This window comes from Marmota flaviventris (assembly GCF_047511675.1).
Source record: "Marmota flaviventris isolate mMarFla1 chromosome 5 unlocalized genomic scaffold, mMarFla1.hap1 SUPER_5_unloc_1, whole genome shotgun sequence".
NCBI classification, from domain to species: domain Eukaryota; kingdom Metazoa; phylum Chordata; class Mammalia; order Rodentia; family Sciuridae; genus Marmota; species Marmota flaviventris.
In genome coordinates, this window is record NW_027287679.1 from 1083341 (window position 1) to 1111087 (window position 27747).

Consider the following 27747-nt stretch of genomic DNA (forward strand, 5'->3'; position numbering starts at 1 on the left):
TAAGATGCTCCTGGAAGGCAAACTGCACTGACATTTCAATGTTCTTGCATGTGAGAAGTTGGGGCACTTGCTAAGTTTAACAAACTGCCTTTGAGTGGTAGAGCAGGTGCACATCCTGCCCACTCTGAGTTGGGACTATGGCTCCACTAGAGGACTCCACACCTTTGCACTGAAGGAGGAGGTGCTGATTATCCTCATTTGTGTGGGAATAAGGGATTGGAAAGAATTTTTACAAGAAAGACACACTTCTTGAGTGGTGACCCCAAGTACACACTGGAGTCAGGTACTGGGATGTAACACTGGAGACAGGAACATCATGCAGTGAGCATACTACACCAGGCAGGCCATGGTCTGAGTTTCAGAAGAAATCCACCCCTGGATCCCATAATGTCAATGGGTATGTAAAAAGGAGTGTTGGCACGTCAGGCTGTCTGTGTGGGCGGAAAGAGAAGCACTGAGGGAGAAACCCTCTCAACTTCTACCCAATCCAGGAGAGCTGCAAAAGGAAGGCTCCTTAAGTGCCACTGTTGTCACCAAGGGGGCCAAGCATGGAGGCATCAAGCACTTCACACTTCCCCAGAAGAACTCTAGTACTGAGATTGGAGTGATCCAAAACTTTTGGGTTATTCTAAAGGAAAACATGATAATAGAATTTTAAATAAACTGGAGCTATTATAATACTATGTTAAAATTTCTTTGATTCATATGAATAATTCTTAAATTACATGGTCTTTAAGATAGTAATCATGTTTACTCATTTTGATAAAGAAACTCCATACTGTGTCCCCAACATCCAAAATTCTGCTGACAGACATTTATGTGGGTCAAGATGTTGGCATGGCCTCCAGCCCCAATCACTCAGAAGACTGAGGCAGGAGGTTCTCTTGAGCCCAGGAGTTGGACGCCAGCCTGGCACATAGTGCAAACCCTATCTCAGAAAAATTTGTGAGTGATCTGTGAAATTAAGAAAAAAACATCATACTTATTAATGGGATATGGATGAGTTTATTTGATTCAAAAATTGTCATATATATGTTAGAGTATATTTAGTTGATAAACCAAGTTTCTTGATAGAGAAAATATTTTGTTAAAATAAATTATTCTCTGGATTCCAAGTAGCCAGTCTCAAATGCCATCAATTTTATGGTGAACTTTACAGGCTAATACAGGGACTGAGAATAAGTAATCCATATTTAAAGTGAAATAAATGAAGATCATCAGTAAACAATATCTAGGCATATAGAGAAGACAGGATTTAGCTGCTGATGATTAAGAGCTAATGGTTCTATGGAGTGAGAGTAAAATTGGATAATATAAAATAAAAAGTTCTTATTTCAAATTACAAACATTAGTATAAAAATTTTGTACAGAGATGAGCAGTTTTCTTATATTACAGATTATGTGTAGTCTCTTCATGATAGTCACAAAATTATATTTTCAGTTACCAACATTACTGAAAGGACTTGCAGATAATTCCTGGGGGATGAGGCAGAAAGTTTATCTACACTACACAGAACAGATTCTTTGAGTCAATCTGCTGAAAACCCCCATCAAGTCCTTGTTCCTCAGGCTGTAGATGATGGGGTTGAGCATTGGAGTGAGGATGGTGTAGAAGACAGCCAGAACCTTGTCCTCTGCTGGAGAGCGGAGGGATCTTGGGTGTAGGTAAGTGTAAGCAAAAGGTGCATAGTAGAAGGTCACCACAGTGAGGTGGGTGCTGCAGGTGGAGTAGGCTTTCTTCCTCCCCTCCCCCGAGTGCATATGGCAGATGGCAAGGAGAATATGACCATAAGAGCAAACAATTACAATGAATGGAAACACCAGAAAAAGTGTAGTGCTCACAAACACTGTGTACTCATAGACCCAGGTGTCCATGCAGGCCAGGGTCAACATGGCAGGGACATCACAGAAGAAATGATTGATGATCCTGGATCTGCAGTGAGGGATATGGAGAGCATATATGGTGTGTGCACAGGAGTTGACAGAGCCCATCATCCAAGATCCCAATATCATGAGCACACAAATTCTTTTGTTCATGCGGATGTGATAGTGGAGAGGACAGCAAATTGCCACATAATGGTCATAGGCCATAGATGTCAACAATAGTGTTTCTGCACCTGCTAAAGTCAGGAAAAAGAAACTCTGAATCCCACATCCAATGAATGAGATAGACTTGTTTCCAAAGAGGAAAGCAGAAGCCATCTTAGGAACAATTGTGGAGATGTAGCTTAGGTCAATGAGGGAGAGCTGACTAAGCAAGAAATACATGGGTGTGTGGAGATGGATATCCAGGAGGATGAGAAGGGTCATGGTCAGGTTGCCTATTAGAGCCATTAGGAAGATGAGAGCAATGAAAATGAAGAGGAAAAGGCCACTTGTTGATGATGGGAACAATCCCAAAAAAATGAAATCAGTTGATGTTTGATTGTAATATTCCATATAGGTTTCATATGGTTTATCCTAAAGGAAGATACAAAAATTAGTTAGGTCAAATACATTATATGAAGCCTATTTGGAAAAATTCCTTAGTGTAATTAGACTCTGTGGCTTATTCATAAAATCTATGCCTCTTAAACAAAGAACCAGTGTTCCTTACTTATAAAAAAATCTAATATTCTTCCTTAGAGATTGGTACTTTCTGAGACAGAAATTTATGATAAAAATATTTTGTGATAAATCTGAAAATTTATTGAACAAAAATATTTGTGTTTCAACTTCTTAGCATGTATGCTTTATGGTTGCACACAAATTTATAAGTTATCCAAGTCAGAAGGTACACTCAAACTACAGGCATAGAAAATTCATGTAAATGCACAAATGTAGGTTTATAAATAAAAACATGTTAAAACCCTCACAGTATGACTCATTTCTTCCATATTTATTGCTTAAGACTTAAGTCTAAAATTTTATATTTGTTTTTCACTGTAAAGATTTTTTGTTTCTTCTTGAGTAGAATTTGTACAATAACATCATTAGCAACTTCTTTTAAATCAATAATTATTATTTGGTTTTCTGTTCAGAAATCTAGACTGGATTATTATATGGAAGATTGCAAATTAGAGGAAGGATGCACTTCCCAGAATTTACTTTGTACCTGCCCAAGATAGTGGGGTGATTGCTCCATAGAAAGGTGGGTGACTAAGGGAACTCATTGAAACATACACTGAAGTGTAAAGGAAACCCTATATGACACAGAGATTCCCCAGTTCAAAGACAATGTAAGAAATAATATGCTAGAGATACATCAAATTGATTAGTAGCAGCAGGTAGCAGTTGCACCTGCTGAGGGGAGGGATGGAATATAGAAAGAAATGAGATTGTGATGGATAAAATAAGAATATTAGAATAATTGCCTTGAGAGGAGATGTGGAATAGAGAAGAAGCTTAACTTAATGGTCCCAGTGTTGGTGGGGAAGTTGTTCAGGAAAACCAACTAAAAATCACTCCACCCATGTGTGGATACTCATCCAGGAACCAGGATCACCAGTGTGGAAACTGGTGGCCAAATTTGGAAACATCTGTAAGTACTACTTGTCAGCACTTTTATGCAGCTTGTAAAAGAAGTTATCAGCAGTCACCAGTTAAGGTCCTAAGAATATGTCTGAAACAGAGTGACTGAAATAGATAATAAGAAAATTCCATGTGGAGCATTAGAAGCTCCAGATATCAAGGAAATAGTGCACTCTTTGTGTTGATGCCCCTTAAGAGCTATTGGGAAGATGTCTGTAAGAGTCACATGGGTGCATCTGCACTCCAGGGCACATACCCAACAATTTATATTCATAACAGTGAATATAAAATCTGTGGAGTGTTAGTTCCTATGCCCTAGTTTTACCAGTGGCCCCACAAATCCAGATGTTCAGCAAAGTTCAATATCCCCCCAGACATAGTGGGGTGGGATTAAATCTCAAACACTCACCCAAACCCAGGCAAGACTAAACCTCAACTACTGGTACTTCTGATTCATAACTCTGTACAGCCTGCTACAGTAGAGACACAGTTACTCAACATCCCCTAGTCTATTGCACCCTGAACCGGGAGAAAGGGAGGTGACAGTTACTACAACTAGTTTTGGCTTCCAGACACAAAGGCTGTTAGCTGAATGAGAAGCACAAAAATAATTAAATTTTAAAAAGCCTAGACCTTGACTTAAGGCTTACAGAGCCAAAAATTAATATAAATTCTCGCCCATGTCCCGTGTGAGCAGTAGGAATGGGGTTCCCCTTGGGTGGAATGGGAGGTCTGAGAAATAAAACCTAGGAAAATTAGAAAGGTGAAACAAAACACAGAAAAAAGGGAATTTCAAAGCAGGGGCAGGACAGGCAAGCTGATCAGGTAGATGGAGCTTCTAGATAAAACAGAGACTGGTGCCTGCTTTATCTGTATCAGGGAACATCAAAGAGATTCTACACAATCTTTTCTTCTAAAAACAGTTAAAGGTGGGCAGTTCAATTCCCAATAGGTTATGCCCATGTCCAGAGCTACTATGAGGAGCCTTCTAGCAGAGTGGAGGGGAAGGTCACAGGCATTGGGCAATCTATTGCTGTGGGAGAGCCATGGAAAGTTCCCAGTGCCAGACCCCACACTCCCTGGCTTCCTCACCGACAGAAGTTCCTCATGCATTTCATGGATGGCTTCCTACAATAAAAAATAAAAATCTACAACTGCGCACAGTTTTGACCACCTAAGCAAAAACAAGCTCCTCACTCCTCATTAAGGCTTTTTTATATCACTTCTTTTCTCATTTCTTTGTACTGTTTTGGTTATAACCTCACCATTTCTATACAAATGGCAATTAGTATTAAAGATATTTATCTTGAGGCTGTACATCTGTTGCTAACATTAACGCTCTTCCTGGTTCCACTTTCCACCAACAGGGACTGGAGAGTGATTAGAATATGTTACAGAGTAGAGATCCTGCAGCTGAAAGTACCAAAACTCAGCCAAGTAAAAGTGGATCTCATCCCATACAGGATCTAATCACATATGAGACTCAACATTATTTCAACACATAGAATTGGGGAGCCTACAATCACAAACCAATAACCAAGCCAAGGAGGAACAACCCTAAAAGATCTCATATCACACTCCTGGACATCTACTTGTATGTGGATGAACTCTGAAACAAACAAACAAACAAACAAAACTACACAAAAAGGACACCCATATTAAAGAAGGGGAATCAAATTCAGATGAAGCCCAAGTCCAAGACCTTTGAACATATGAAAAAAAAAGACAAATAAATTTCATCCCTAAATTCACAATTCACTAACAAAAGATCCTGCAGATGAATTGAATCCAGAGAAATAATATAAAAATTGATTATTAAATGTTCTATGAATTAAAAGAACAAGCACAGGAGATAAAACACCATTTCAATAAAGCATAGAGATGATAAAAATCAACAAATGATACCAGTAAATGAAACAATGAATAAAATTAAAAATCACTTGAAAGCCTCACTAACAAATTAGATTGCATAGAAAATAGAACATCAGCCCTTAAAGACAGAACCTCAGGCCTTGAAGACAGGCTACATGAACTAGAATACTCAGTATGCAATAAAGGAAAAAAAAATAAATGAACCTAATCAAAATAAAAAAGAAGTCTGGGTAAACATCAAGACACCAAACCTGAGAGTCATTTGACAGAAGCGAACATGAATATTCACTCTAAAGGCAGTAAGAGTATTTTTAATAAGATCATAACAGTCACCATTTCAGAAATGAAATACACACCCTCATGCACGGTCTATCCAGGAAACCAAATAGACCAATCGGAAAAAAAGTTCTTCATGACACATCATAATCAAAAGTTCTAGCATAGAAAATAAGGAAAGAATATTAAAAGCTGCAAGAGAGAAACATCAGGACACATTTAGAGAAAAATCAATAGGCCTCACTTCTGACTTCTCAAGTCAGATCCTAAAATAAAAAGGAGATCCTAGAATGAGGTATTCCAATCATTAAAAGAAAAGACAAGATTGCTATATCCAGAAATGCTCTCTTTCAAAATCAATGTGGAAACGAAAACTTTCCATTACAAGGATAAACTAAGAGTTCATAATCACTAAACCAGCACTATAAAGAATACTCAAAGATAAACTACACAGAGGATTCTAAAACAAACCCCAAAGCTCCAGAACAGACACCAATCACTAGAATAACCAACTAAATGTAAATCAAGATAAAATTAAGCATAACATGAAAAAGTCAGAAAATATAAAAACATATCCAAAATAATCCTGAATATAAATGGCCTAAAATGCATAATTACAAGACAAAGATTACCAAAGTGCATCCAAAAACAAGATATGACTATATGCTATTTTCAAAAGACTAATCTCACAGGCAAAGACAACAATTGGCTGAAGGTAAGAGCATAGGAAAATTATCTGCAAATGAAGCCCCCAACAAGCAGGAGTAGTTATTCTCATATATGAAAAAGCAGATTTTAAGCAAAAATTATGAGAAGATATAAAGAAAGCCATTATATCCTGGTAAAGATAATAATCCAACAAGAAGATACAAAATAGTAAATACATGTACCACAAATATCAGTGTATATAATTACACACACACACACACACACACACACACACACACATGCACACACACAGGTTCTTGACATTGTCACAGATAAACCCCAATACAACTGTACAATGATTTTAACACACCCTTATAGTCAATAGACAGATCATCCAAACAGGCATTTCTGACATATATAATAATACTAATCAAATGGACTTAATACACATATACAGTATATTTAATCTCATAACAGATGAATTTGTGTTTTTCTCAGCAGCTCATGAAATATTTTCCAAAACAGGCCGTATTCTAGGTCACAATGTAAGTCTTAGAACATAGAAAAAAAGGATAGAATCCTGTACCTCTTGTCAGATCATAATGGAAAGAAACTAGAAATTACATTAAAAAATGATTTAAAACATATAAACATAGAGAGGAATGATTCTATTGTCAATGAAGAATTGATAATAGAAGAAATGAGAGAAGAAAAAAATCAATAAATTCTAAGAAAAAAACAAGAAGAAATACACTACACATGAAAACCTCTGGGACAGTATAAAAGCAGTTTTAAGTGGAAGATTTATACCACTGTGTGCCTACATTTAAAGAGTAGACATTCCTAGAAAATAAACTTATTGTTTGATCTTGAGGACTTAGGAAGAACAAACTAATTAAAAATAAGTAGACAAGAGAAAATAATTGATATTGAAGGAAAAATTCAATTCAGAAAAAAATACACAGGATCAATGTAATAATTTGATTCTTGGGAAAGATTACTAATATCGATATACTTCTAGAAAGAGAAGATGCACGTAAGGAAAAACAAGGTTAAACAAGAGATTTCAGAACAGACACTTCTTAAATCCAGAGGATCACTAAAAACTTTTTGGAAAACTCATACTTAATTAAACTGGAAAATATAGAAGACATTTACAAATTTCTAGACATGTATATATGTCCAAATTAAACCATAGTGATATAGAAAACATAAACACACAGGAAAAACAGTAAGGAAATTGAAAGAGCAATTATAATCCTTCCGAAAATGAAAAGCTGAGGAACAATTGCATCTGCAGCTGAGTTCTAGCAGACCTTTCAGAGGAACTAACATCATTCTTTCTCAATCCTTCAAGAAATTGAAAGGAACACTCTCCAACACTTTCCATGAAACCAATATTACCCTGACACCAAAACCAGACAGACACATCAAGGAAAGATAATTACAGACCAATGTTCTTATGAGTAGAGATGAAAAAATTCATAATAAACTATTAGCAAACATTCAAACACACATTAGAAAGGTAATACACCACAATCAAGAGGGTTTCATCACAGGGATGCAAGATTGGTTTGACATAGCAAACCAATAAATGTAATTCACCACTTAAATTCAATAAAGAATAAGTATCATACAATCATCTCCATAGATGCAAAATATATTTGATAAACACCTATTCATATTAAAAATGCTGGAAAAACTAGGTATAGATGGATTTGCCTCAGTACTGTAAAGAAATCCAAAGCCAGCATCATACCAAATGGAGAAAAACTAAAAGTATTTTCTCTAAAATCACAAAAGAAATGCACATAAAACGCAAAGAGACACTAATTTCAATCCACTAGGAAAGTTAATCAAGAAACCAAGCAGAGAATATATTCTGACAAAGGTGCAGAGAAATTAGAAACATTGTTGTTTTTGCAGCAATGTGAAAAGGCCTTGTTCTTGAGTAAAAAGAGCTTAGTGATTCTTTGATTTCTTTGTCATGAGACAGGACCTGGGCACACTGTTGTGGACCAAGGGGGAGGGTCCTGCAGAATCCAGATAAGGCAGCATTCAGGCAGATCTTTATAATGACTCTATACTCTCCTTTGGTCAAAATTATTCTCAATAATGGTTCATTACAAAATAAGGCTAGTTTTATAATGTTTGTTCTAATTAATTGCATCAGTTCGGTAAGAATGAGAATTTACCCCCAAAAAAGCTTTTTTAAGTTGGCTGTGCAGGTAGTTTTGTAGGTTATCTGGACTTTTTAAAGCTTCTAAATACAATGAATTGACAGAGACAGACTTTGATATCTAAGTAAACAAATGGATACCTTGAATCTTTATAACACCCTCGACCATGCTTTGCAGAGATTGGAATCACTTTTCTTCTTCATCTGAGATACCCTGAGGGTCCTGACCTTGCAGGGTAAACCAGGAGCCAGGTCCCTTTTACTGGGAAGATTTAGATTATGGATTCCATAGAGCCACAGTCAGTTTTTAAGAAAGCTGGTTGCAGTTGCATCTGTAAATGTATAAGAAATATTTTGCATCACCTCAGTTATTTAGAGTTCATGGCTTTGTGCAATGACTCTCCTGAAATCTCTAACAGACAACACTACAAAGTGTCCCCTGGTTTCTGGACACAGATTATCCTCAGAGTGTCCCTGTAGGGTTTCTGTTAGATGTTTCTTCCTTTGTGTATGTCCACATTAGAGTCTACTAAGGAAGGGAGAGAGGGTGTGCTGACATAGGAACAACTTATCTCAAGGAGGATTTAAATAATATGAATTTTCAGCTGTTCAGAAGAGTATAAAGTTGGAGAATCATATTTTATAGAGGAGAAAAAAGTTCAGGACACCTAGTGAATATTTGTTTCTGTGTTTCCAAGTGATATAGCCCCATGATTTTCCACAATGTTGAATCACCATTAATAGATAAATAGGAAGTAGGTAGACAGCTATTTTCATGAATAGATTAAAACTAATTTTGAGATTATATCCTTTTAATTTTGTTTTGCAATGAGGTTGGTTTTATTTTCCTTCATTTTTCAACTTCATGGGAAAATGCCTTTAGTTTTTAACTTAATCTAATTCGATCCCTTCTCTTGAAAGAAATATCCACATGGTTGGCAAATGTAATAGTAGATATTGTACTTCAAAAATGGAAGAGAAGTTGGATGACTTAATACAAGCTGTCTCTTTGAAAATTCATGTGAATATCTTGGACCTGAAGCTAAAAGTTTTGAATCTCCATCACTGACATTGTGCAAATATCAACATAATTATCATCATATATATCCATATGCTGTCATCGACTCAGCTGCTAGAGTGTCATAGTTTTCAAATTGTTTTGGAAAACTGTGCTAATTTGATTCTCAATTTTTTTTCTTTTTTGCTATTGTACATATTATTATTGTTATTTTGTAAAATTTTGTATTTTTTTTTGCTTTTTTTAATTGGTTGTTCAAAACATTACAAAGCTCATGACATATCATCTTTCATACATTTGATTCAAGTGGGTTATGAACTCCCATTTTTACCCCAAATACAAATTGCAGAATCACATTGGTTACACATCCACATTAAAAGAGCAAGTTGCAAAAGTTGAGAGCACCAAAACTCACAATTAACACAGATGCACTTTACAGACAAACTCTTAATAGCCTTAACACATGTTCAAATCACAAATTTACCTGCTTTTTTTTCATTGTGTCCTTTACTTTAAAAGAGCAGGTCAGTTTTTCCAAGCACTGGTAATTCTAACCATTGTCAATTTGCCGAAACTACAAGGGTTACTTTAAATTTTCATATAAAATCAACACTGGTAGTTTCCAGGTATTTAATTGGATAAAAGTGAAATCACAGAAGGCAATTTAGTGAGCAGAAAACAGCAATAAGATGAAAAAGAAAGTTATGTAATCAATTGTCACTGTGGAAAAGCCAAACAAACTTAAAGCAAAAACCAAGTAAATGAAAATCCAAGTGAGAAATGGGACATCACCTCCTTACTGTGAACATGGGCTCTGGGGGCCTAGTCAGTCTCCAGCTTCACTTGCCGTCAGAAGCTTCCTCCCAGGTGTCATGGGCTGCTCCTTCCATTACCTCACCTCCCTTCCCTTCCTGACAATGGATTTATCAATTAGCTCAAAATCACTTTCTCTTTTCTGTGTTTCATGCCCAGGATTTCCACTACACAGCACTATTAAAAGTAGAGCTCTTGACCTCAAAGTCAACTTCAAGTCCATTTCTGAAGCAAAGTTCTCCCAGGTAATACATAAAAATAACAAATAAATAGGCTCATACCTTTTATGGCCTCAGTACACTTACTCACTCACTGCCTTGCTGAGCAGTGTGCCCTGAAGTCACCCACCAACAAAATCATTTTTCTGAGTAAACTGCTTGAATATTTTAGAAATGAATATTTTTATCACTCCTCTCCTCTTCACACCATGGAGACATCTGTGGAGACTAAGGAGCAGCCAGGGGACAGCCTCCTGTGTGTTGAGGGTAATGATTTGCATCTCTTGATGAGGGCGTCCCTGAGATGTGGACAACAGAGGCCACATCAGTAATGACACAAGAGGGCCTCAGGCCCAGGTAGAGGAGGGAGTTCCAGGAAGGCACTTAGAGGTTTTCAAGGCATGTCAAGGGCTGCTGTGGTGTGTCGCCACAGCATTGCTCAATGCCTGGTAGTTTCTGAAATCTGAATTTCATGTGTTGTTATTCAATATATGCACAGTAATGGCACATAGTAATGTCTCTGAATATAATAATGTCTCTGAATATAGTAAGTTATTTTCCATTTGCTTTATAATAGCAAAAAGTACAATAAAATGATCCTACATTAATAAAACCATGAGTAAAAATTTGAGTATCTCATATGTTGTATTTATTACCTAATTAGGTATTATGTATGCTCAAATTGGTTCCTTTATTGTGAAAATTACCATTAAATAATTAAAGTTTTTTCATTATATTGGTATTGAAAACTTTTTTTTATTATGGACTATTGTAAAATATTCACCAAAAATATTCAGTAATTAAGGTTGTATTGCATATAGTACCTTAAATATCCAAAATATTTTTAGTTTTTGTTTATTTGCTTTATTCACTGACACATTATAATTATATGTAATGGTGCATTTTCATACACTGATATAATGTAACAAGATATTTTGGTCGGTTTTGTTCCCTGGAACCTCCCCTTTCCCTCCTCTCCTTTTAACCCTGAACCCCTTTCTCTAATCTACCAGTTTCCTTTCTAGCTTCATGAGATTATTTTATTCTTCTGAAAAACCTACCTATCCATTTTTAGACTTGAAAATTCTGTTATTGAAGAACAATAATTTAATCATCAATCACCACTGGTAAGTGGTATTAGGTACAATTCCAAGCTATTAAGTAAGGACACCAAGAGAAATACTGATGTTCTTTAGTCAGGAAATTCCAGGTGGCAGGGTGCACTGTGCAGGCATAGCTGACCTCACTGCTGACTTCTTAGGTAGAATGACCCCAGTCATGCAGTGATCTATGCTGGCAATTTCCCCTTTATACAGACAACAACACACCTGGATTTTTCTTCAACTTGAGGGATATATATATATATATATATATATATATATATATATATATATATATATATATATATATATATATATCAATTGACCTTTATTTTATTTATTTATATGTGGTGCCAGGGATCAAAGCCAGTGCCTCACCCATGCAAGAGGCAAGTGCTCTACCATTGAGCCATAACCCAGCCCTCAATTTGAGGTTTTTTTTTTTTTTTCTTTTAGACTCTCTATAGTTGAGACTTTTCTTACCTCTCAGGAAGAAGATCAAGAAAACATTTTCCCATAGTGATTTCAGGGCATCTGCATTTCTTACAAAGGTGTGAGCATGTATTATTGAAATCCTTGGGCTATGTTTGGTTTTCTTTTTCTCTGTTTAACAGTCAGTTGAGTGAGCAGCATTGATTGCTAAATTCAGCCAAATGCTTTCAGTAAACTGAACTCCAGGGTTTTTAGTTACATACTTAACCATCTTTTATTTCTATACTCACACTGTTAAGTTTCCATACACTTTTTTGTTGTTGTTGTTTCAGAGGTTGAACTCAGGGACACTCAACCATTAAGCCACATCCTCAGCCCTATTTTTTATTTTATTTAGAGACAAGGTCTCACTGAGTTGCACCTAGCCATTGCTGCTGCTGGCTTTGAATTTGTGATTCTCCTCCTTCAGCCTCTGGAGCTGCTGGGATTACAGCCATGGGCCACCATGCCCTGCTCCGTACACATTTTGATCTCTGCTTCACCTTTTCATGAGGGTGACATTCAATGCATAGCATCATTTAGTCAATTTAATTCCACCGTTCATCCCTTTTCCCATTTCTCTTCCCTTCCCCTATCCCCTTTCACTACTCCATTGATCTCCCTACTATCTTTATGGGATTTCTGCCAACCTTTTCCTTTCCCTGTTGCCTTCACATATGAGAGAAAATATTTGAACCATGACTTTCTGGGTTTGGCTTATTTCACTTAGCATATGTTCTTTAGTTCTTTGCCAACAAAGGGATCTTTGCTAACAAATGGCATTCTACTTAGCTATATATTCTTTATCCATTCATCTGTTGACAGGCATCTGTGCTGTGTCCATACTTGCCCATTGTGAACTCTGTGGCTATAAACATTGATGTTCCTGTATCACTATAGAGTGTTCATTTTACTCTTTAAAGTAAAATCTGGGTCATATGGTGGTTCCATTTGTAGTCTTTTGAGAAATCTTTGTACAATTTTTCAATGTAACTGTACTAATTTGCAGTCCAATCAGTATATGAGTGTACCTTTGTCCCCTCATCCTCCCCAGAGTTTATTATAGTATTGATGATTGACATTCTCACTAGAGTGAGATGAAAATCTCAAAGTAGTTTTGATTTGCATTTTCCTGATTGCTGGTATGCTGAGTACTTTGCATATATTTGGGGGTCATTTCTATTTCTTCTTTTAAGAAGTGTCTGTTTAGTTCTTTATCCATGTATTTATTGAGTTATTTGTTTGAGACTGTTAAACTTTTGAGTTTTTTTATACATTTTGAATATTAATGCTTGGCTGAAGAAGCAGATGGAAAAGAATTTCATTCTGAGGCTCTTTCTTCATGATCTTATTTGTTTCCTTTGCTGTTCAGAAGATTTTTAATTTGATACCCTTTCGCTTACTGACTCTTGGTCATATGTCTTGTGCTTTAAGGTTCCTAAGAAAATCAGTGCCTGTGCCACCATGTTGCAGTGTTGACCCTATGTTTTCTTGTAGCATTTGCCAAGTTTCTGGTCTAATTCCTAGAGCTTTGGTGCACTCTGAATTGATTTTTGTTTCAGCTTGAGAGACAGTATACACACACACACACACACACACACACACACACACACACACTATGTATATCCAGGGTTCCCCGCACCATTTGCTAAAAAAGTCTTTCTTTTCTCCACCATGTTTTGGCCATCTTGGTCAAGTGTCAGATGACCATATCTATATAATTTTGTCTCTGTGTCTTTTATCATATTTATTTGGCCTTCATGTCTGTGTTGTTCCCCACACCATACTGTTCCTATAGCTTTGTAGTATAATTTGAGATCTGGTATTCTGATGCCTTCAGAATCACTTTTCTCTTCTTCTTTGTTGTTTAAATTTTTTTTTAGTTGTAGATGGACACAATATCTTTATTTTTATTTGTTTATTTTTATGTGGTGCTGGGGACCAAACCCAGGGCCTCATGTATGCAAGGCAAGTGCTCTACCACTGAGCTACAACCCCAGCCCTCCAGAATCACTTTTCTATGCCAGGATTGCTTTGGCTATTCTAGGATTTTTACTCTTCCAAATGTATTTTAGAGCTGGTTTTCTATTGTGTGAAGAATGTCATTGGTATTTTGATGTGAATTGCATTGAATCTGTATAATCCTTTTTGTAGTATGGCCATTTTGACAATATTAATTGTATCTATTCAAGAACATGGGATGTCTTTGCATCTTCTAAGGTCTTCTTCAATGTCTTTCCCAGTGTTCTATAGTTTTAATTGTTGAGGTCTTTCTTATCTTTGGTTAGATTAATCCCCAGACTTATTAAAGATTCATTGTGAATAGTACAGTTTTTTCTAATTTCTTTATCAGCAGGTTCATTATTGGAGTTTGAAAAGCTACTGTTTTATACATATTGACTGTGTATCCTGCTACTATGCTGAATTTATCAGCTCTAGAAGTCATCTCTTAGAGATCATCGAATCTTATAAGATTATGTCATCAGCAAAGAGAGAATTAGACTTTGTCTTTTTGTGTTTGTTTCCCTTTAATTTCTTTTTTTTCTCTGATTGGTCTGTCTAGAATTCCAAAAATTACACTGAATAGAAGTGGTGTAAGTGGCCATCTTGTATTTTAACTGATTTTATTTATTTTTTCATTCATATGATGTTGGCCTTGGATTTGTCATATGCAGCCTTTATAAGGCTGAATTATATTCTTTCTTTTCCCAGTTTCAAGAGATTTTTTTTTTAACATGAATTGGTGCTGGATTTTGCTGAATGCGTTTTCTTTATCTATTGAGATAACCCTATGATTCTTATCCTTCACTCTGTGTGGGAAATTGTATTTTTAAATTTGCTTTTGTTGAACCAAACTTGTATCCATGGACTCAAACTCATTTAATCATGTGTTGTACTATTTTCATTTCATTTCTTTCTTTTTTTTTTTTTTTTTTTTTTTTGAGAGAGAGAGAGAGAGAATCTTTTTTGTAGACGGACACAACACAATGCCTTTATTTATTTATTTTTATGTGGTACTGAGAATTGAACCTGGATCCCGCCCATGCTAGGTGAGTGCTCTACCACTGAGCCAGAATCCCAGCCCCTATACTATTTTCTTTATGCATCTTTTAAGGTGGTGTGCCAATATTTTCTTAAAATTTTTTGTTTCTATGTTCATCAGAGATTTCAATGTGAAGTTTTTCTCCTTGATAAGTGTTTATCTGGTTTTAGTATCAGGGTGAAACTGATTTCTTAGAATAAATTTATCAGTGTTCCCCTCTTTCTTTTTCATCAAATAATATGAGTTGGGTTGACATTAGTTGTTCTTTAGAGTTTTGATGGAACTCAACTAGGATTTTTTGTTGTTGTTGTTAGAATTGATTTTAATTCAGTTGTGTTGCTTGATATTTGTCTATTTAGGTTTTCTGTATCTTTCTGCTTTAATTTGTGTATGTCACATATGCCTACAAATTTGTCAATGTTCTCTATATTTTCCAGGTTAGTGCATTATAGATTTTCAAAATAGTTTCTAATTGTCCTCTGAATTTCAAAAGTTTCTGAGGTGAAATCTCCTTTTTCATCTCTATTTTTCTTTAAAATTTGGATTTCTATCTCTTTGTTTTGGTTAGTTTCGCTAAAGATTAATAAATTGCTTTATCATTTCAAAGAAGCAACTCTTTCTTACATTAGCTCTTTTTTGTTTTTATTCTTGATTTCAATAATTTTTACTCTGAATTTCAAAATTTTCTGTTCTACTAATTTTGCAATTAGTTTACTTTCCTTTTTATGGTGTTGAGGTTTAACTTTGTATTATTTATTTTAGGATCTTCTTGCTTTTTAAATAGGGACTCAATGTTTAAATCTTTCCTCTTAGAACTTCCTTGATATTTTTCCAGAAGTTTATATATATTGCATCTTTATTTTCCATTTCACTCTCTTTTTTCCCCACTGTTTTTCTATAATTATTTCATCATTCTAAACTGTATTATTTATTCTCCAGACATTAAAATGGTTTCTGTTTCTATCTTTTTGTTGACATCAGATTTCATTCCATTATTATCTGGTATAATTCAAGTATTATTTCTATTTTTTATTTACAAATATTTATGCTCAATAATAAAATCTATTTTCAAGTTGGTTCCATTTGCCATGGAGAAGAAAGTGAATTCACTTTTCAATGAATGAAATGTTTTACAGTTATATGTTAGGTCCATTTGACTAATAGTATTTTTTAGTTCTGAAGAGTTGTTACTTAGTTTACATCAAAATGGCCTATCTATTGTTAAAAGTGTGTTAAATCACCCAGTGTTTTATTATTGTGGTCTATTTATAGATTTTTTTATTTTGAAAAGGGTGTGCTTTAGGTACATAGTGCTCCAACATGTGGATTACAAATATTTACAATCATAATCTTCTTCTGTGAAGTGTCTATTCAGTCTCTTAGCATGTTTATTGATTGGGTTATTTTCTTAATCAGTATAAAGCAAATTTTTGTTGGAGCAAGTTTATCTTTGGATTAATTTTGGCTTAAAATCTTTGTTTTTTAAAATTATTTTATTTTTTATAATATATTCATACATGCACAAAATGAAATGGTATAATTTGATCAATTTTATCCCCAGTACCTCCCCTTTCCTCTGATTCCCTTCTTTCATTCTATGGTCTCCCTTCTATTTTTTTTTTTTTTTTAATTTCTTCCAATTAGTTATAGATGACAGTAGAATGCATTTTGACACACTGTAAAATGAACACAACTTCTCATTTCTCTGGCTGTACATGTTGCAGAGTCACTCCATATATAGGATAATAATGTCTGTCTCATTCTACCTTCCTTCCTATCCCCACTGCCCCACCCTTCCCTTCACTCCCCTCGCACAATGCAAAGTTCCTTCTTTCTTCCCTCCCCGCCGCCCTCACTATATATCAGCATTCATTTATCAGAGAAAACATTTGGTCTTTGTTTTTGGGATTGGCTTATTTCACTTAGCATGATGCTCTCTGATTCCATTCATTTACCTGAAAATGCCATAATTTTGTTTTTCTTTAAGATTGAATGATATTCAATTGTGTATATGTACCACATATTCTTTATCCACTCATCTGCTGAAGGGCATCTAGGTTGTTCCATAGATTAGCTATTGTGAATTGAACTGCATCACTGTAGAGTGCTTATTTCAAGTTCTTTGGGTATAGACCAAGGAGTGGGATAGCTGGGTCAAATAGTGGATCCATTCCAAGTTTTCTGAGGAATCTCCATACTGCTTTCCAGAGTGGCTGCACCAATTTGCAGTGCCACCCACAATGTATTAATGTACCTTTCTCCCCACATCCTCACCAACACTTATTATTGCTTGTCTTCTTTAAAATTGCCATTGTGACTGGAGTGAGATGAAATCTTAGAGTAGGTTTTTTTTGTTTGTTTGTTTTGGGGATTGAACTCAGGGGCACTCAACCACTGAGCCACATTCCCTATCCTATTTTATATTTTATTTAGAGACATGGTATCACTGAGTTTCTTAGCTCCTCACTGTTTCTGAGGCTGGCTTTGAACTCATAATTTTCCTGTTTCAGCTTCCAGGCCACTGGGATTACAGGCATGAGTCCTGGCTCTTAGCTTAGTTTTGATTTGCATTTCTCTAATTGCTAGAGATGAACATTTTTCTATATGTTTGTTGATCAATTGTATTTCTTCTTCTGTGAAGTGTCTATTCAGTCTCTTAGCATATTTATTGATTGGGGTTTTTTTGGTGTTAAGTTTTTTAAGTTCTTTATGTATTCTAGAGATTATTGCTCTAACTGAGGTGTATGTGGTAAATATTTTTTTCCCATTATGTAGGCTCTCTCTTCACATTATTGTTTTCTTTGCTAAATATAAACTTTATCATTTGAATCCACCCCATTTAGTGGTTCTTAATTTTACTTCTTGTACTTCAGGAGTCTTGTTAAGGAAGTGAGGTCCTAAGCTAACATGATGAAGATTTGGGCCTACTTTTTCTTCTATTGGCATAGGGTCTCTGTTCTAGTGCCAAAGTCTTTGATCCACTTTGAGTTGACTTTTGTGCAGGGTGAGAGACAATTTCATTTTGGTACATATGGCTGTCCACTTTTCCCAACACCATTTGTTGAATAGAGTATGCTTTCTCCAAAGTATGTTCTTGATGCTTTTGTCTAGAGTGAGATAACAATATTTATATGGGTTTGTCTCTGTCTTCTATTTATACCATTGGTCTATATGTCTATTTTGGTGTGAATACCATGCCTTTTTTTTGTTACTATTGCCCTATTGTATAGTTTAAGATTTGATATTGTGATGTCTCCTGTTTTACTCTTCTTGCTAAGCATTGCTTTGGCTATTCTGGGTATCTTATTTTTCCAAATGAATTTCATGATTGCTTTTTCTAGTTCTATGAAGAATGCCATTGGGATTTTAATGGAAATTGTATAAAACCTGTATGGTGTTTTTTGGTAGTATGACCACTTTTACAATATTAATTCTGCCTATCTAGGAGCATGGGAGATCTTTCAATCTTCTAAGGTCTTCTTAAAATTCTTCATTTAGTGTTCTGTAGTTTTCATTGTAGAGGTCTTTCATTGGTTTTGTTAGATTGATTAAGTATTATATTTTACTTTTTTGGGGTTATTGTGAATGAGGTAGTTTTTCTAATTTACCTTGCAGTGGATTCATTGCTGATGTATAGAAATTCATTTGAGTAATGAGTATTGATTTTATATACTGTTACTTTGTTGAATTTATTTATTAGTTCTGGAAATTTTCTGGTGGAATTTTTAGAATCTTCTAAATACAGAATTATGCCATTGGAAAAATAGTGATAGTTTGAGTTCTTCTTTTCCTATTTGTATCCCTTTAACTTCTTTCATCTGTCTATTTGCTCTGGCTAGAGTTTCAAGGACTTTGTTAAAGAGAAGTGGGGAAAGAGGGCATTCCTGTCTGGTTCCAGTTTTTAGAGAGAATGCTTTCAATTTTTCTCCATTTAGAATGATGTTGGCCTTGGGCTAAGCGTAGATAGCTTTTACAATATTGAATATGTTTCTGCTATTTCCAGTTTTTCTAGGGTTTTGAACAAGAAGAGGTGTTGTATTGTGTCAAATGCTTTTTCTGCATTTATCATAATATTTATATGATTCTTATCTTTAATCTGTTGAAGTGATGCATTATGTTTATTGATTTCTGTATGTTGAACCAACCTTGCATTCCTGGAATGAAACCTATTTGATCATGAGTCATTTTCTTTTTAATAAGTTTTTGTATGCAATTTGCCAGAATTTTATTGAGAATTTTTGCATCTATGTTCATCAGGGATATACGAGTACAAATGTCTGCTTGCTTTTGGTTCTATTATCTTGACATACCTTTTCCAAATTGTCTCCTTCATTCTGTGGGTGTCTTTACCTTTCAGGTGAGCTTTTTATAAAAAAAAAATTGTTTCTTGTTTGTAAAGCCACTATGCCAATTTATGTCTTTGATTGGAAATTTTATTCCATTTCCATTCAATATTATTTTAGAGGGTTTTTAAAATATTTTTTCCAGTTTGATTTATTTCTAATGGTTAATTCATATTTGATTCTTCTTTAATTTAATATTCTACTAAGATTGACCCCTATTTATATATATTTGTTTTTAATTTTATTTTTTTTAAAATTTCTTTAGCATGAAATATTTCAATATATCATTTTGTAGTTTAGGCTTCATGGTTATTTCTTCTTATCCTGGAAAAGTTTTATTTCATCTTCAAGTCTGATGGGTAATTTTGCTGGTATAGTAGTCCTGTTGGTCATCTGTTTTCTTTCAGAGATTCTCCAAGTCCCCTTGGTTGTTAGAGTCTGAGCTGGAAAATCAGTTTAAATTGTAATTGGCTTGCCTGTAAATGTGACCTACTGTTTTTCTCTTGTGATTTTAAAACTATATCCTTATTATATCTATTAGGAATTTTAAAAATGTTTTTCTTTTAGTTGTCAATGGACCTTTACTTTATTTATATGTAGTGCTGAGAATTAAACCCAATGCCTCACACTTTTTAGGCAAGCACTGTACCATGGAGCCACAACCATTTTTATTATGAAGAGTATCTTTTTAGATCTTGACAATTTGTAGTTCTAAATATATCTTGCATTTGAATTTTGATCTTATTCCTAAATTTTGGAAATGTTCTGATATTATTTTATTTAATAACTTATGCATAACTTTATTTTTTTCTTAAGGCTTATCAGTAAATTTTTTATTTATCTTGGTTATTTTTAGATATGCATGACAATAGATGTCTTTTTGATTATAAAAGTAAAGAATATAATTTGTTCTAATTTGGTCAATAGTACTTCCCCATCCTGTCCCCTCCTCCTATTCTCCGTTCCCTTTCCTCTACTCCACTGATCTTTCTGCTATTTAGTTACAGTTTTAAAAACTACAGTCTTGTGGATATACGTGATGGTGAGATTCATTGTGGTATATTTATACATGTACATCTTAAAAGAAATAAAATTAGAAATTAATGATAATTTTAAAAACATAAATTACTCTAAGACTCGAAGATTAAATAATATGCTTTTGAATCATAAATGAGTAGAAGAAATCAGGGGATAAATTTTTAAAACACTGAGCAATAAAGAATGATAGTGGTACAATTTATCAAAATCTCTGGGAGCATACAAGTGCAGTGCTAAGAGGAAAACTCATGATGTTGTGCTCGTACCTTAAAGCATAGAAAGACACCAAATGCATACTCAGACATCACAACTCAGGGATGTGGGAAAAGAAAAAAACAACAACAAGAACACCAAATTCAGAAGACAGGAAATAATTAAAATGAGAAACAAAATCAATGAAATCAATATATATTTTTTAAAAAAAAATACAAAACTTTGATGAAACAAAGAGGTGGTTGCTTGAGAGGATAACTAACATTGATAAACTCTTAGCCAAACTAACCAAATGTAAAGGGAAAAAACTCAATCATCAAAATCCAACATAAAAAAGAAATATTAAAAAAGCAAAGGGAATTCAATGCAGGAAAGATAGTCTTTCCAAGCCAAATAAAATCATTGTATATTTATATGTTGAAAATGAAGGAAGAGGAGAGATGAAGAAGCAGCTGCAGCAGCAAAAAGAAATAAAATAAAAAATAAGGAATCTAAAAAAAAAAAAAATATCACTACAGACACTACTGATAACCAGAGAATTATGAGAAACTATTTTGAAAACTTATATTCTAATAAGCTAGAAAATCCTAAATATATAAAAAAATTTATACATCCTTATGACATACTCAAATTGAGGCAGGAAAATCTAAATATATAAATACAAAGCAGTGAGATTGAAGCAGAAATTAAAAGCCCTTTAACAAGAAAACTGTAGGACCAAATGGATTCTCACACTAGTTCTACCAGACCTTAAAGATGAAATAATACTAATCCCCCTGAAATTATTCCATGAATAGAAAGAGAGGGAACACTCCTAAATTCATTCTATGGAGATAGTATTACCCTGATACAAAAACTAGACAAAGACACATCAAGAAAAGAAAAGTTCAGACCAATGTACTTGATAAAAACAGATGCAAAAAACTTAGTAAAATATCATAACATTACATGCTAACCACTTTAAGAAGACAGTACACCATGACCAAGTAACTTTTATCCCAGGGATACAAGTTTGATTCAACACACAATTCAATAAATATAATCTACCATATAAATGGAGTTAAAGACAAGTATTACATGATCACCTCAATAAATACAGAAATAGCATTTAAAAAAACCCAGTATTCACTTGTTGGGAACCACAGCCAGATGTTGAGAGCCACAGCTGAGTTGGGATGGCGCCTGGCGTTTTGCCAGGGTGGAGTTTGTGGAGTTCCTGGAGTTCCGGTGGAGCTCTCGCGGAATTCCTAGAAAGTTTGCATGGGTGGAGTTGGCAGGTAGAGTTTCAGTTGAGTGCTAGCTGAAGTGCCGGAGGTTGCGGTTGAGCTCTCAGGGAATTCCTGGAGAGCTTGCGTGGTGCCGCGTGTGGCCTGGGTGCTAAAAATAAAGTTCGTTCCTGCTTGACAAGTGGCTCGTGAATTGTGCCCAGCCAGACTGCGGCATTTGGTGGCCTGTACGGGGAACAACTGAGGGTAAGTGATAAGGTAAACTGCTCGCCCCTGAGGGCAGGGCGAGAGGATGGGTAGCCATTTTAAGATCCTTCTTTCATTTTGTTTCACTTTTGTTTTAAGTTGCCAGTCCCTGGAGATGGGTGAGACGGAAGAAAAAATGCTCACATCTGAGGAAAAACTATTTGCATCTGAGGAACAGATAGGGAGAAAGGATGGATGGACATTTCAGGAGGATAGAAAGGCTGATATAATGAATTTTTGTTTCATTTTGTCTCGGTTTTCTTTTGCATTATCTTAGTGAGGGGTATCTTTGTCACAGAAATATGGAATTAAAAATTACTAAGAACCAAACTGAAAGGGCGTTAAGTAAAGTGCTAGAGGAAGGAGGTATCTCAGTAAAATTAAGAACAGTTTGGGCATATGTTAAGACGATACAAAGGTGTAGCCCATGGTTCATTAAAGAGGGGTTGTTAAATATATCACAATGGAACCATCATGGTGAGGATTTAAAAAAGATACAAAAGGAAAGCCCAGGAACTCTGCCAGTTAGCACATTACCATTATGGACATTGATACAATCTTGTTTGCTTAGTCTAGAAGAAGACATCTTACATCAAGTAAAAAAGGAAGTCTCTCAAGTTAGTCAGACAAAGGAAAAAGGTGTAGAGGAGGAAGGGCTATCAGGGGAGAATTACAGCAGGAGGCTTCTACTAATAACTTTCTATCACCAGAGGGCGTAAGTGTCCAACCAACAGCTCCATCTATAGAGACAATATATGCTGGGGGGCCCCCAACCCCCGTAGTTGATAGATGGGATGCAGAGACAGGACCTCAAAGATTAGCATGCCCAATATTTGAGCAGGCAGGAGGGCAGCGAATTCACCATGCTTTAGATATCAAAACAGTGAAGCAGCTAAAAGAGGCTGTAACAACCTATGGTCCTCAAGCACCCTTCGCTGTAAGCATGGTCGAATCCATTACCAACTTGAACATGACGCCAGCAGATTGGACTAGTATGTGTAAAGCTGTGCTAAATGGAGGAAAATACCTGTTATAGAAGGTTGCCAATGAGGAATTTTGCACGGAGATGGCTAGGCGAAATGCAGCAGCCGGTTATCCTCAGAGAAATCTAGATATGTTGTTAGGAAAGGGACCTTATGAGGGTCAGCAGCAACAAATTGCATATGATCCTGCCATATACTCACAAATTGCTGCAGATGCGGTTAGGGCATGGAAGACTTTACAAGGACATCGAGATTTACAAGGTCAATTATCTAAGGTAATACAAGGAGCTAATGAACCTTACCCTGAATTTGTAGATAGGCTTATTCAAACAGCTACCAGAGTTTTGGGGGATACAGAACAAGCAATGCCATTAATTAAACAGCTAGCCTATGAACAAGCAAACAGATGGTGCAAGGAGGCCATTGGACCATGGAAACATGGAGATTTAAACACATATATTAAATTATGTAGAGACATTAAAGAACAAGGGCAAGTCTTGGCAGCTGCAGTGCAACAGGCTTTAGATGCCAGGCCAAAAACATGCTACAATTGTGAACAAACAGGACATTTTAAAAGGAATTGCCCCATAGGAGGAGGGTTTAACAAAACTAGGTATCAAAGGGGTAGAATACCGGCTTTTTGCCCACGATGCCGTAGAGGGAGACATTGGGCTAATGAATGCTGTTCTCAAACCACCATACAGGGTACTCCGTTGTCAAAAAACAGACAAGGACCAGGTGTTTACCCACAATATCATGGAGAAAGGCATGTCAGGATCCATTGCCAAAAAAAAACGGACAGGAGGGCTCAATGCTCCCGGGCCCACGACCACAAATATACGGGGCACTGGAGGAACCCAGCAACACCATCAGGGTAGTGCCCAGGACACATTATAAATTAGATCCCTCACTAGACAAACCAGAGGGAGCGCAGGATTGGACATCTGTGCCTCCACCAGAGCAGTATTAACTCCAGAGATGGGAGTTCAAATCATTCCCACAGGGGTAAAAGAGCCTCTTCCCCAAGGAACAGTAGGCTTATTATTGGGACACAGTTCTTCTACTCTAAAAGGACTTATGATAAGTCCTGGGGTAATTGTTCCCGATTATGAAGGTGAAATAAAAATTATAGCCAGTTCTCCAAGGGGTATTTATTAATTTCACCAGGAGATAGAATAGCACAGTTATTAATAATACCCAGCCTACATGATAAATTTTCCAGTCATACTGTAGAAAGAGGTTCCAGGGGATTAGGCTCCACAGGTGTAGATTGGGCTATGCTTTCTTTAAATTTAGATGCTTGCCCTATGCTAAAACTAAATATTTAAGAATATGAATTTAATGGGCTACTGGATACAGGTGCAGACCTTAGCATCATCTGTCATCAAGAATGGCCAAAACATTGGCAGTTACAACAAGCCACTCAAATGCTTCGAGGCCTAGGAGTGGTGACTAATCCCCATAGAAGTGTGATGGCATTAGATTGGAAGGATCCTGAAGGATGTAAGGGAACTATACAGCCATATGTATTGGATCATCTTCCTATAAATTTATGGGGATGAGATGTCCCAGATCAATTAGAACTGACATTAACAAATAACATCAATTCAAATGTGCCCACTATTATGGCTAGACAAGGTTTTAGGAAAGTAAAAGGATTGGAAGAAAAAGGACAAAGTATATTGGCACCAATACAAATAGATCAAGAAATAGATAGACATGGGTTGGATTTTCAGTAGGGGTCACTGAGACAATAAAAATTAATTGGAAATCAGAAAGACCAGTATGGGTTCCTCAGTGGCCCCTGACATAAGAAAAGATACAAGCAGTCCATGATCTGGTCAAACAACAATTAGTGGAGGGACATATACAACCTTCTGTATCTTCCCATAATACTCACATTTTTTGTCATCAAAAAGAAATCTGGTAAATGGAGATTATTGCAAGATTTAAGAGCCATTAATAATGAGATGGTTATTATGGGACCTGCTCAATTGGGGATTACCCAACTGTCTGCTTTGCCAAAAACCTGGTATGTTTTAGCTATAGATATTAAAGATTGTTTTTTTTTTTTTTTCAATTCCAATTCATCCTGAGGATAGTCCACATTTTGCATTTACTGTCCCTGCACTGAATCATGAAGGTCCTGATCAGAGATATGAATGGAAAGTACTCCCTGAAGGGATGGCTAACAGCCCAACTATGTGTCAAATTTATGTTAACAAAGTAATCCAGCCACTTAGAAATCAAAATCCTGAAATACAAATATTTCACTGTATGGATAATGTATTATTAGCCCACAAAGATAAAAACACATTGCTAGAATGTTATGCCACACCTACAAACTTATTAAAAAATTATAATCTAGAGATAGCAATAGATAAAGTACAATTAAATTTTCCAATTAATTATTTAGGAGTTCTATTATCCTCAACCATGATCCGTCCACCAAAATTTCAAATTTGAGTAGATCAACTTAAATCACTTAACGACTTTCAAAGGTTATTAGGAGACATAAATTGGATAAGACCTTATCTAGGCATACCAACAGGAGATTTGAGACCTTTATTTGATATCCTAAAAGGTCCATCAGATCCAAATTCACCCCGCATGTTAATGCCTGAAGCAAGAAAGACATTAAAAATCATTGAAACATATATGGAAAATATGCATTTGGATAGAATTGATATGTTTGCCTTTATTATTTATTGTACTACCAACAAAAAATATTTCTACAGGAGTATTTTGGCAAGAAGGTCCATTATTATGGATACATTTATGTTATTCTCCTAACACTATTCTTACTAGGTATCCTGAGGCTGTAGGACAATTGATACTGAAAGGAATAAAAGTAGCAAAGGGAGTGTTTGGAATTTCTCCCAATAAAATTATTACTCCATATACTATGGATCAAATTGATGAGTTAGCTAATGAGTTAAATACTTGGGCAATAATCATGGGCAAATCTAATGTTTCATTTGATAACCACTTACCATTTAATCCTTTGATGTCTTTTTGGTCATCACATTCTGTAGTTTTTCCAAAAATGACAAGAAAAACACCTATCATGAATGCTCCAAATATATTCACTGAAGGGTCAAATAATGGTACAGCAGCAGTAGTTACCCCTGATCAAACTTTTACATTTTTAGTACCCAAACAATCAGCTTAAAAGGTAGAGCTTAATGCAGTATTACAAGCTTTTGTGATGTTTAAAGATTCTGTATTCATTTTCCAATAGTCAGTATATAGTTAATGCTATAGTATCCCTTGAAGATACTGGTAGGATTTCCCCTTCCTCTACTGTTTTCTCTTTGTTTTCCACTATACAAAGTCTAATCTGGGACAGAAAAGATCCATTCTTTATAGGACATATCAGGGCACATACAGATTGCTTGGAGCCCTTAGTTTGGGCAATGATTTAGCAGATAAAACTACACATGACATATATATTTTCTCTACACTAGAAGAAGCTACAAATTTTCATAAAAGGTTCCATGTCAATGCTAATACTTTACAAAAGCTTTTTAAAATAACTAAGGAACAAGCTAGACAAATAATAAAACAATGTCAAAATTCTGTGACCTTTTTACCACAAGTTAATCTTGGAGTCAATCCTAGAGGACTGATACCTAACCATATTTGGCAGATGGACGTCACACACTTTTCAGAATTTGGAAAATTAAAATATTTGCATGTTACAGTTGATACTTCTTCTGGATTTTTGATGGGCTCCCTTCATGCTGGAGAAAAAACTAAAAATATTATAGTTCACTGCTTACAAAATTTTGCCACTGTGGGAGTTCCAAAACAGTTAAAAACAGATAATGACACTGGTTATACTTCTACCTCTTTTAAACAATTTTGCTCATCATTTGGCATTACTCATATAATAGGAATCTCATAAATCCACAGGGACAACTCACAGTTGAAAGAGCTCATCAAACTATTAAAATGTACTTATTAAAGCAAAATGAGGGAATTGTGAAGGGGTATATATATCCCCCAAAGATAAACTTAAAATAACCCTTTTTACTCTAAACTTTTTAAATTTGGATTCATCAGGGCTTAGTGCTGCAGAAAGGCATATGTGTCCAAAAAATGTACATAAGCCCAAGGTACTTTGGAAGGATATTCTAACAGGACAAAGGAAATGTCCTGACCCATCGATTGTCTGGAGTCGGGGGTCTGTTTCTGTGTTTCCACAGGGACAACAGCAGCCAATTTGGATTCCAGAGAGATTAACTAAAGCGATTTCTACAGACCAAAAAGAAGATGATTCGGCTCAAATCCGTAACAGCTGATATCCAGAACTCCAATTTGGCTATCCTTACATCTGTGACAGTGGTTCTCCCACACCTGGGGGCTAATGAGACCAGGATGCTTTTTTCAATATCTATTTTATTATTGCCCTTTACCACATCATGAATTTCTATTTTGTTTTTTGAGCTCATACAAACCTAGGTCAATGTTTTGCTGATCAGTTCTATTTTTTGACTATGGAGTTTTAAACATTGCAATGGAGATTTCACCTGTAAAACATCACAAGG

The 27747-nt window shown here is 35.4% G+C and overlaps 1 protein-coding gene across 1 annotated transcript; it reads right to left on the reverse strand.

The window, feature by feature from the left end:
• Positions 1–1506: 1506 nt before the first annotated feature.
• LOC114083335 (olfactory receptor 2L8-like) lies at positions 1507–2439 on the reverse strand. The gene has a single exon (XM_027924564.3). The coding sequence runs from the start codon at positions 2437–2439 to the stop codon at positions 1507–1509; it is 933 nt and encodes a 310-aa protein (XP_027780365.3).
• Positions 2440–27747: the final 25308 nt, after the last annotated feature.